General features: G+C 59.7%; 2 protein-coding genes and 1 non-coding gene across 3 annotated transcripts; 2 read left to right on the top strand and 1 right to left on the bottom strand.

Annotated features, from left to right (window-relative positions):
• Nucleotides 1-425: 425 nt before the first annotated feature.
• LOC123803273 (small nucleolar RNA SNORA61) lies at nucleotides 426-573 on the top strand. The gene has a single exon (XR_006782808.1). It is a non-coding gene; the product is annotated as a small nucleolar RNA SNORA61 (small nucleolar RNA).
• A 576-nt stretch (nucleotides 574-1,149) lies between these two features.
• Nucleotides 1,150-6,262, top strand: NAGS (N-acetylglutamate synthase). The gene is made up of 7 exons (XM_045814541.2): nucleotides 1,150-1,670; nucleotides 2,230-2,504; nucleotides 2,617-2,830; nucleotides 3,115-3,295; nucleotides 3,633-3,804; nucleotides 3,904-4,086; nucleotides 4,690-6,262. The coding sequence occupies exons 1-7, from the start codon at nucleotides 1,245-1,247 to the stop codon at nucleotides 4,841-4,843; spliced, it is 1,605 nt and encodes a 534-aa protein (XP_045670497.2). The 5' UTR covers nucleotides 1,150-1,244; the 3' UTR covers nucleotides 4,844-6,262.
• On the bottom strand, nucleotides 6,242-9,706 carry TMEM101 (transmembrane protein 101). Its single transcript, XM_045814542.2, has 4 exons — nucleotides 9,529-9,706; nucleotides 9,047-9,227; nucleotides 8,046-8,192; nucleotides 6,242-7,245 (listed from the first exon to the last, which is right to left on the bottom strand). The coding sequence occupies exons 1-4, from the start codon at nucleotides 9,663-9,665 to the stop codon at nucleotides 6,937-6,939; spliced, it is 774 nt and encodes a 257-aa protein (XP_045670498.1). The 5' UTR covers nucleotides 9,666-9,706; the 3' UTR covers nucleotides 6,242-6,936.
• Between the last annotated feature and the right edge of the window lie 272 nt (nucleotides 9,707-9,978).

Here is a 9,978-nt window from a genome sequence, read left to right as displayed (position 1 = left end):
AGCAGAACCGCTTTGCTTCAAAGAACAGCCCCACTGTTAATGAGCTGAATGACCTTGGCTCTCACGTAGCTCTGTGCCTTGATTTCCTCATCTATAAAATGGGCAGAATAATAATACCCATCCTGGTGTCAACGTGAGGATAAGTTACTATACGTGAAATGCTTTGCACGGTGCCTGGCATGCCGCGTGTGTCAGGAGAAAGCCTCCCAGGCTGCCAGAGCACTTCTGACACTGGGCACTCGCTAGCCTTCTGTGTTACCACGAGAGCAGGCAACACTAGCCAGCTGGAATTTAATAACATTTTGTTCTGGCTTTATTCTTAAGGCTTTCTTCTGTTTATAGCAAGTGATACTGGTTTTCTAGTTATAATCGTGATAGGGATAAAATTTAAATTTAAAAACTTGAATACTAATAAGGGGTGATTTACCTTCCGGTTCCCTTTCCCACTGGATCTGAACACTGGTCTTGGTAGACAGGGGCATACATTTGGGGAAAGAAGAAAAAGGAACACCGAAGCTGGCCTCACAGTGCTTCTAGTCTGGTTTATAGCTTATGGCCTAGTTTCAAACAAGGAAATAAAATAAAATAAAATAAAATAAAATAAAATAAAATAAAATAAAATAAAATAAGTAAAATAAAATAAAATAAATAAGGGGTGATTTGAGAATAAGACAAAATTCTTCAAAGTGGTACCCAGTGTCTGGAGCCTAGCAAAGCCTGGTAACCTCATGATCCCAATCTTCTTAGAACTCAGATGATAGGACAGAGGCATCCCCGCCTCCAGCAGAGCTGGCACACCTCCACCCTCCTTCCACTCCTCCCCACTTCTCCTTACAGTCTCCACCCTCAGTCCCACAGGACCGGCCACCTGCTCCCCCTTGTTGCGCTCCTCACACTCTCGTTTAACCAGAGCCTCGCAGACCGCCAAAGCAATTCTGGGTCCCCTGAGCCCTTCCTGGAACCGGCCTTGGCACCAGATGAAAGACACCCCGCCACCCCTTACCTCTGCCTCGTGACCCGTGCTAGTGGGTTCCGTCCCCCCTCAGGGGCGGGGGATACTGGTGGCCCCGCCCTCTGACCCATGGCCTGCCCCTCCTCAAATGCACACAGAGACGACTCTGCACCCCCAGTCCGCACCCCGCCCCGGCGGGTTCAGCCCCGCCTTGCCGCAGGTTAAGAGCCCCCCAGAGCCCGGCGCTGCGGACAGAAGCTCACTGGTGGGGGGGCCCGCCGGTCTGGTTGTCATGGCGACGGCGCGGTTGGCCTGGGCCCTACGGGCCACTTCTGCGGGAGGAAGGCTGCGCGGTCCCCGAGGCACCGGGGGCGCCCGGAGACTGAGCGGCAGCGCGCGACGGCGGGCGTCCAGGGGCGCCAGCCCGGGGCGCCGGCTCAGCACCGCCTGGGCGCCGGCCCAGCCCGCACGAGAAGGGACGGAGGGCGCCGAGGACGACAGCCACTCGCCTGCCACGGAGGTGCCGGAGTGGACGCCGCCCCCCGCGCCTCCGGTCCCCCCCGAGCCTCCCGGGCCCCCCGGCGGCCGCTCGCTGGTGCAGCGGGACATCCAGGCCTTTCTGAACCAGTGCGGAGCCAGCCCCGGGGAGGCGCGCCACTGGCTCACGCAGTTCCAGACCTGCTACCACTCCGCCGACAAGCCCTTCGCCGTCATCGAGGTGAGCGGAGCCCGGCGCCGGCGTGTCACAGTGAGGGGATGGATGGGGGTTGTACGGCGACGTGTCGTCGGGCATGGCGGGGCCGGCTGCGGACTCCGCACAGCGGAAGCGGTAAGGGGTGCGACGGTGCCCGGACGAGGGCCCGGGACTGGGCGAAGCTGCGCGCTGCTCCGATAGTCTCACGCCCGGCCAGGGCGAGGAGACTGGGGACCCTAATCCGCCAAGTGTGATACTCTGGAGAAGTCCCCCCCACCACCATGGTTGCAGTTAGGGGTTCAGATGGCAAGTGGGGAACCTGGACAGGAGCCGCCTGGGTCACCCCTCCCCCCAAGACGTCATAGAGTCCAAGGTCGCAGGGAGGCACAGAGGGAGGAACACCAATGTGAGATAAGGGGATGGCAAGACGCAACGGGGCAAAGGGCGGAGCAGGTGGGCGCCGGTAGCCTGAAATGGGGCCTGACTGCTCCTGGGCAGGGTAGGGGCACCGACAGGGCGCTGGGGACCAGGCTACAGGAGTCAGGGCCAGTGTTGCCCCTCCTGAACGCTCCCTCCCCCGCAGGTGGACGAGAAGGTACTCAAGTGCAGTCAGGGCGTATCCAGCTTGGCCTTCGCCCTGGCGTTCCTGCAGCGCATGGACATGAAGCCGCTGGTAGTCCTCGGGCTGCCGGCTCCCACGGCGCCCTCCGGCTGCCTTTCCTTCTGGGAGGCCAAGGCACAGCTTGCCCAGAACTGCAAGGTGCTGGTGGATGAGCTGCGGCACAACGCTGCCACTGCCGTACCTTTTTTTGGCGGCGGCTCGGTGCTGGGCGCCGCTGAGCCAGCCCCTCACGCCAGGTTAGTGCGGCCCTGCCTGGCAAGGCGTCCTTAGACGTCGCCCCACCGCCCGCCCCGCCCCAGCCCCGCGGGCCTGGAGGCGGCCCTCTTGAGCACCACGTCTGGCCCACAGCTACGGTGGCGTCGTCTCCGTGGAGACCGACCTGCTACAGTGGTGTCTGGAGTCCGGCAGCATCCCCATCCTGTGCCCCATCGGGGAGACCACCGCACGCCGCTCCGTGCTCCTTGACTCGCTGGAGGTGACTGCGGCTCTAGCCAAGGCGCTACAGCCCACCAAGATCATCTTCCTCAATAACACAGGAGGCCTGCACGACAGCAGTCAAAAGGTGTGTCCCCTCTGGATGGGCTCCACTCCCGCGACTCCGGGCCTGGCTGAGCCCCTCTTGGGCTCCCTGCTCGCCTCCCAGACGGGCCCCAGAGTCATTCTCAAGCCGGGTGGGTCGGAAAAGGAATGGTGCCCAGATCCAAACCCTCCCGGGCTGAGGGCTCCGGGAGGAAGTGAGGGTAAAGGGGTCCCCAAGGTAGAGTCCGGGGCGCGGGGGGGGGGGGGGCAGGGGCGCAGTCCGCGGCCGGCTGCAGGCCAGAGGCTCACCCCCGGGCCTGGACGCAGGTCCTGAGTAACGTGAACCTGCCCGCCGATCTGGACCTGGTGACCAACGCCGAGTGGGTGAGCACCAAGGAACGACAGCAGATGCGGCTCATCGTGGACGTGCTCAGCCGCCTGCCGCACCACTCCTCGGCCGTCATCACCGCCGCCAGCACGCTGCTCACCGAGCTCTTCAGCAACAAGGGTGAGCGGGGGGGGGGGGGGGGGGGCGCCTGGGGGTAGACCCGGCGAGACCCGGTTTCAGGGCAGGTAGGCGGGTCTAGGGGAAGTAGGTGGGACTACGGACGATGGACGGAAGTTGAGGGACAGACTGCCAGGGGAAAGCATCTCCCTGTGTGAAAATCAGGTACATGTCTATGCCGACCACAGAAATCACTTCACTATGAAGAGCTTCCAAAGACGGTCACTGACCCACCGGCTCCTGGCCTATCTGGACCCCCCACCAGGCAGGGCAAATGCAGGAGCCGATGGGACCTGGCTCTTGGGCTCGACTAACCTCTCCCCCTCCATGCCACCCCCAGGGTCCGGGACCCTGTTCAAGAACGCCGAGCGGATGCTGCGGGTGCGCAGCCTGGACAGCCTGGACCAAGGCCGTCTGGTGAACCTGGTCAACGCCAGCTTCGGCAAGACGCTCCGGGACGACTACTTGGCCTCGCTGCGCCCGCGGCTGCACTCTGTCTACGTCTCTGAGGGGTGAGCCTACGGGCCCCAGAGGGCAGGGACCGAGGGACAGAGCCGGGCAGCTTGGGGGCCAAGAAGAGGTCCCAGCCTGCCTCTCCCCTGCTGCGCCAGGTACAACGCGGCCGCCATTCTAACCACGGAGCCCGTACTGGGGGGCACCCCGTATCTAGACAAGTTTGTCGTGAGCTCCAGCCGCCAGGGCCAAGGCTCCGGCCAGATGCTGTGGGAGTGCCTGCGGCGGGACCTGCAGACGCTGTTCTGGCGCTCCCGGGTCACCAACCCCATCAATCCCTGGTAGGTCCCGCCCCCGCCCCGCCCCAGCCCCCACGGCCACGCCCCAAGAAGGCCGGGCTTCCCCCAAGGAAAAGGCCCCACTCCATGTGGCCCCGCATGCCCCAGGGAGCAGACCACACACGGAGTCCGAGCTTGCCCAGAAGCAGGGCACACTTCCACACGCTCTGCCCCACTGCAGCAGATTCCTTGCAGACGCTCCCCGACTCGCCCAGAGTCCTGAGAAATCCTGACCCTCCAGGCTCTATTCCAGGCCCAGCTGCTGCACTGACCCCAGGCCCACTGCATCTCCAGGGGAACATTCTCTCCTTTCTCTTTCCTTCTGCAACTATCCCCTCACCCAGTTCTGTGGGGACCCAGAGGTGAATAAAAATCCCTCCCCTGGAGGCACAGAGAGCAAAGGACATCCTCAGTCTAACCTTCCTAGCCTTGGGACTCCCGCAGGTCCACTAACTTCTCTGAGCCTTAGCTGCTTCTCTGTGAAAAGAACATACCACCACCAGCCTCTGAGCTGCTGCTGTAAAGACGAAACCAGATAATAGCAGGTGTCCAGCAGGCGTAGTGAGCACCGGCCTTGCCCTAAAGGCTGCTTCCTCCCCCCACCAGGTACTTCAAACACAGTGATGGCAGCTTCTCCAACAAGCAGTGGATCTTCTTCTGGTTTGGCCTGGCAGATATCCGGGACTCTTACGAGCTGGTCAATCATGCCAAGGGGCTGCCGGACTCCTTCCGCAAGCCAGCTTCTGACCCAGGCAGCTGACCCTCACCGCCCGCCCTGCAGGCCCTGGGACAACCAGGGTGAACCAAAAGCCATGCCTGCTGGAGGTGATCCCAGGCAGCCACAGGCTGGACCACGCTTGATGGCTAAGAGATCTGCTGAGAGGAAGCAGCCCCCACTCTACTCTGCCCAGAGGGGGGAGCCCAAGTAGGGACAAGCACAGGAAGAAGGGTGTGTCCAAGACCCCTCCACCACCACCACCACTGGCTCCAAAGCTATAACCAGATGGGCTTCAATTTTCAGTCTAGAGATTTGGGAGGTGAGGGTCGGGGGCTGGCCTTCCAGGGCTCTACTCAGGGCTAACCTTACAGGTGGGCCAGTTTCTGTGGCCTCTGTGCTGTTTTGAGGTTCCCTTGCCCAAAGTATCACCCCATTTGCTTGATATTCCACCACTTATTTTAATTCCTTTGGGTCTTACAACTTTTCAGGAGGCCTTGATTAAAACACAAATACGTGTCTGAGAGTCAGCTCACACTTGAAAGGAAATGAGCAGTGACCTTCTGGGAGCAAGATCTTGAGGGCTGGAGAAGCAGGGGTCTCCCAGAGGGAAGAGAGAAGCTAAATGAGAGGGAGTGCCCCCAAGATGAACGCTGTCGCCCCCAGAGGGGCTTCCCTCCATCCCACAGACCAGACCAACATCAGCCCCAGCGCTCTTTCCAAGCAAGGCCCAGACTTGGCCCCCACAGCTGCAGGCTGGCTCCATCTGTGGGAACAGAAAACCTCGGCCAGCGGGAGTCCAAAGCCAGTTTCAACCCGCATTTTTGACCCCCCAAAGTGCCAGGCCTCCATACTGGTCGCCGGGTTACTTTCAATCAGGAGGTGCATGGACAAGTAGGGAGAGGACCATCGTGGCACAGCAGGGCCATGACAGAACCAAACCCCAGGAGCAGCCTCTGACTTCCCTCAGGAGAGGGGTGACAGAGAGCACAGCTTTGCGTGGGCATGAGACAGGCCCGACCTGGAATCCAGCCGTGGCTGCATCTGCTCTGTGGCTTGAGGTAAGCTGCTCGCCTTCTCTGAGCTCCCATTTCCTCATCTGTAAGATGTAAAATCCTCACAGTGGACACTTCACGTTAGTTCCCCCCCAACCCCACCCCAGCTGCCCTCACCAAAGATTCCTTCAAAAGAAACCAGGAGGATAAAAGGGGAGGAAAAGGCAAGCTACGACAGAGGGACTGAGGGGACGGACCAAAGACAGACTACAGGGAGGATCCTGACCAGACAGCCAAAGGCCTGTGGGAACTCTCAGAACAGAGCAGAGACCACGGGAGGACCAAAGTGGGCCTTAACCAGATGTGGTCTTTCAAGAAACCCAAGATCAATCCCAGCCAATGGCAACATGCCCCGTGGGGAGAACAGAGAAGCAAAGCCAAACGTCTATATAAAATGTTTATTTTTGGAGGACTGTGTGGTCTGGTGTTTCGGAGGGCACTCACCCCAACCAGGCCAACCATAGAGCTGGAAACAGAAGGCAGGAGGCAGGAAGTTGGCTGCTGCCAGCCCTACCCCTGCACACCCCAGACAGGGGCCTGCTCTGCTTTCAAGGTGGGGCGACAGCTAGTGCTATTTCTGCCCCCGGCATACCCTGAGAACTCACATGACTTCTGCAGTGCCCCCCCCCCCCCCGCCGGCTCCTCTCGGCCCAAGCCACGTGTCAACACACATACTCACTCTCAGTCTCTAAAAAGCACTGTAGATCCTAGCTGCACTTGCCAGGTTCAAAAAGGAATTTTTCACATTTGCTCACTTCCGGTTCATGGTCTTCCTTCCTCTCTCTCCCACTCTCAATACCCCCACCCGAGCCCTGCCTTACTCCCTTCTCTGAGACAGGAAACCCGGGGAGCAGTTGGCCTCAGGTCTCCTACCAACGAACAGGAAAAAGCCCCTGGAAGGCATCATCATCAGGCCTCCCACCCACCAAGGGCCGAGACCTGCCTCTTACCAACACATACACACACAGCAAAGAACCAAACCAACAGAGCAGAAAGCATAAAGAAACAACTGGGCCAGCAAGGAGGAAGGCAGGGTGGCCCTTGGTGGCTCCCCGCGCCTATCTTGGCCTCTCACCGTGCCGCTCAGCCATCAGTGGCCAGGATGACGGCGGCCCCGAAGATGCCCACACTCTCTCCAAGGAGCTTCATCTGGTTCCAGAACTCAACGCGCCGTGTGTTGTGCCAGTAGGCAACATTGCCGTCAATGAGCAGCATGACTGGGGGCAGCAGTATGGCCAGGATCTGGGCAGCCAGGGTCACGTAGTAGCCTGACAGGAAGGCCAGGGCCAGGACGCCATACAGCACGAAGAACAGCTGGATCATCAGCTCCCCTCCCGGGAGATGGTTCAGATAGGCCAGCCGGTCCTCCTTGCTGTGCTGCAGTGAGTAGGCCTAAAGACACACCGTCCTCTAAGTCTCTCTGGCCAGCTGAGGAGCCTGTCTGGGGATGGCTGCCCCTGAGATGGCACCTGCAACTCGGCCTCTGCCCAGTGGGCTTCTGACTCCCACCTCAGACTTGGGGCTCTCTGAAAGGAGGGCCTGCATCTCCCCCCACCGACTAGGGAGCTCATGAGGTTAGGGCCTGTCTCTCCTCGCCTTCAGGGTTCAGAAGGGCGGAAGTGAGTCTCCACTGCCAGCCTGGGGCTCTCACCTCTGAATCCAGAGCTCTACACATGGGATATGGTGCCCAGTAACTAAGATGAAGCCAAGTGACCTGGAGCCTGTCCACGTCCCCATCACACTGGCTCCGCCTAGGTCCTCCACGAGGGAGGGAGTACCATAACTGGCTACCCTAGGCAACACCCGCCAACTCTAAGCTATAGAGCCCCATCTGGGGTCTGAACCCCAGCAAACCTCTCCTTTGCCCCCTCTCCCAGTCCTCCGGGGGCTGCAGCCACGAGAGGACTAGTCCACCTTGTTCTCCTGACTCTCAGGCTTGGGACTGAATGGTCAGTCGAACCTCTTCTCTTCTCTCTCTGGTGGCAATAATGTTGGAAGAAGGGACTCTGAGCCAGGTCTCAGGCACTTGAAGGGCCCTGAGGCCCAAAAGCCGGCTGGGGCAGCTCCCAGGAGGCAGACCATCAGGAACTACATGCAAGGCCTTATTCTGCCCACCTCCCTGCGTTCTGCCAGGCAGGGGTTCAAACCTCACCCCCAGGCAAGCACTTCCAGCCAACAGTCCCCCAACCTACCACGCAGATGAGGTAGATGCCCAGGAACACCTGGCCGGTGGACTGGAGGGAGCGGCTGCGGGGTTTCCGGCGGTAGAGCTCCCCGGCGCCGCTGGCCAGCACAAGAAAGCCGCCGATGATAGCAACTGTGCGTGAGTACATACGGACCTGGACCGAGGTGAGGGGACCCCAGTCAGGGACTGTAGCCACCACGTTTCTCCTGGCTGTCCAGAGCACAGAACTGCCCGTCTCTACGAATCCCATTCCATCTGATGAACCCTCTTACCATTTCCAAGTGTGGTGGGCACGTGCAGCAGAGATAGATAACTCTTTTTATCAGAAGTGGAAACTGAGGCCCAGAGGGGTTAATAAAATTGTCCAAGGTCCTACAGAAAGTGGCAGAACCTAGATACCAAGAGTTGCCCCCTCTGCACCTCCAGGTGTACAGACTCGAATCCCAATGTTCTTTCTGCTATATAGTATAGTCTGTCCCATGAAAACACCATTGATCCCATTGTCCGGTAGCTGTTCACACATCTGCCTCCCCTACCGGCCCCTTCCTTTGCCTAGGATCGCCTACAAGCTTGCAGCGCCTGGCACAGGTCCTGGCACTGTCTGGTTTACATGTTGTACTAAATTAATTAAATTTCATAAAATCAGATGGTAGGAACCGGTACTCTCCAAAGTCCCTTTTGCCCTATAGCCTGACATTACTAAACTAATAGTATAAAGGGTTCTGGTCTCATCTGCAAAGCTAACTGCGGTGTGACTTTGGGAAAGTCTGTTTCTCATCTTCAGACCTCAGTTTTCACACCCTGAAAGGCAGTCTTGTGTGCTCTCTAAGGTCCTTTCATCCTTGCAGTCTCTAATAATCTCCACAAGCCTGGGGGTTCTGCCTTCCCAGGCTTCACACTATGCACCTGGCTAGCACCATGCATTACCTAAATGCCCCGGGGCACTGGGTACTGGCCTCGGGCTCCCCATCCCCCTAGCGAAGTCCCGTCTTGGGCCGAGGTGCTCACCTTCAGCCAGTCCCCGTAGTGGACGTAGCCCCCGATGTAGGCGGCGTAGGTGCTAATGGCCAGCTGGAGGGCCGCCCCCAGCGCGAACCAGCGCCGCTTCACTCCAAAGGACATGAAGCTGGCGCACAGCACGGCCGCCCCCAAGTCGAAGTACAAGTAGGGCACTGGGATGTCGGGCTTCCTGCGAGCCGGAGAGGGGAAGAAGCAACGAGGACAGAATGAAGCGGGAGAAGAGCCTTGAGACCCCTTTGAGTTCCCACAAGCTCCACTGCCCCCTAAACCGGAGGCCCTTCTCACGGCCAGGACCCCTGCACTACGCTCGATGCCCACCTTGCCCCAGACCACAGCCCCTAACAAGCCCGAGGTCCCAACGCTTCCCCAGCCCAAGGGTCCCAACTTCTTCCCCACCTCACCGCACCCCCGTTCTTGGGACGGACCGTAACGCCCCCCACCGCGCTGGGCGGCCGCGTGGGCCCGCTCACCGGCGCGCCTCGGCCCTCTCAGCGTACAGCATGAGCTGGCTGAAGCAGCCCCAGAAGGGGCAGCGCGTGAGCAACACCGAACCCAGCTGCATGATCAGCTGCAGCATCCACCGTCGCGAACCCATCTTCGACGCCATCTTGGGGAAGGGCAGTCCGCTGCGGCGTCACCCCGGACAGGGAGGCCGGCGCAGGGATGCGACACGCAACTTCCGGGTCTCGCGAAGCGGCGGGGGGCGGGATGGGGAGGGGGGGTGAGGGCAGCATTTTTCCCTTCCGACGGGAAACAATGCTCTCGCTCTCAGTTCCGGACTGAAGCATGTGTTCCTGCTGCGGAGCTCAGCCTTTCCCTCTGCTGATGGACTTAAGGATCCCTCCTCGTGGCTACAAAATTGAAAACTAGACTAGAGGAAGTAACAGTGGGTTCAGGTTATCAGAACCGTGGGCGAACTA

Source organism: Ursus americanus, chromosome 23 (genome assembly GCF_024610735.1).
Source record: "Ursus americanus isolate L20-20 chromosome 23, mUrsAme1.1.p, whole genome shotgun sequence".
Taxonomy (NCBI): Eukaryota; Metazoa; Chordata; class Mammalia; order Carnivora; family Ursidae; genus Ursus; species Ursus americanus.
This window is presented reverse-complemented; position numbering and strand designations above follow the sequence as displayed.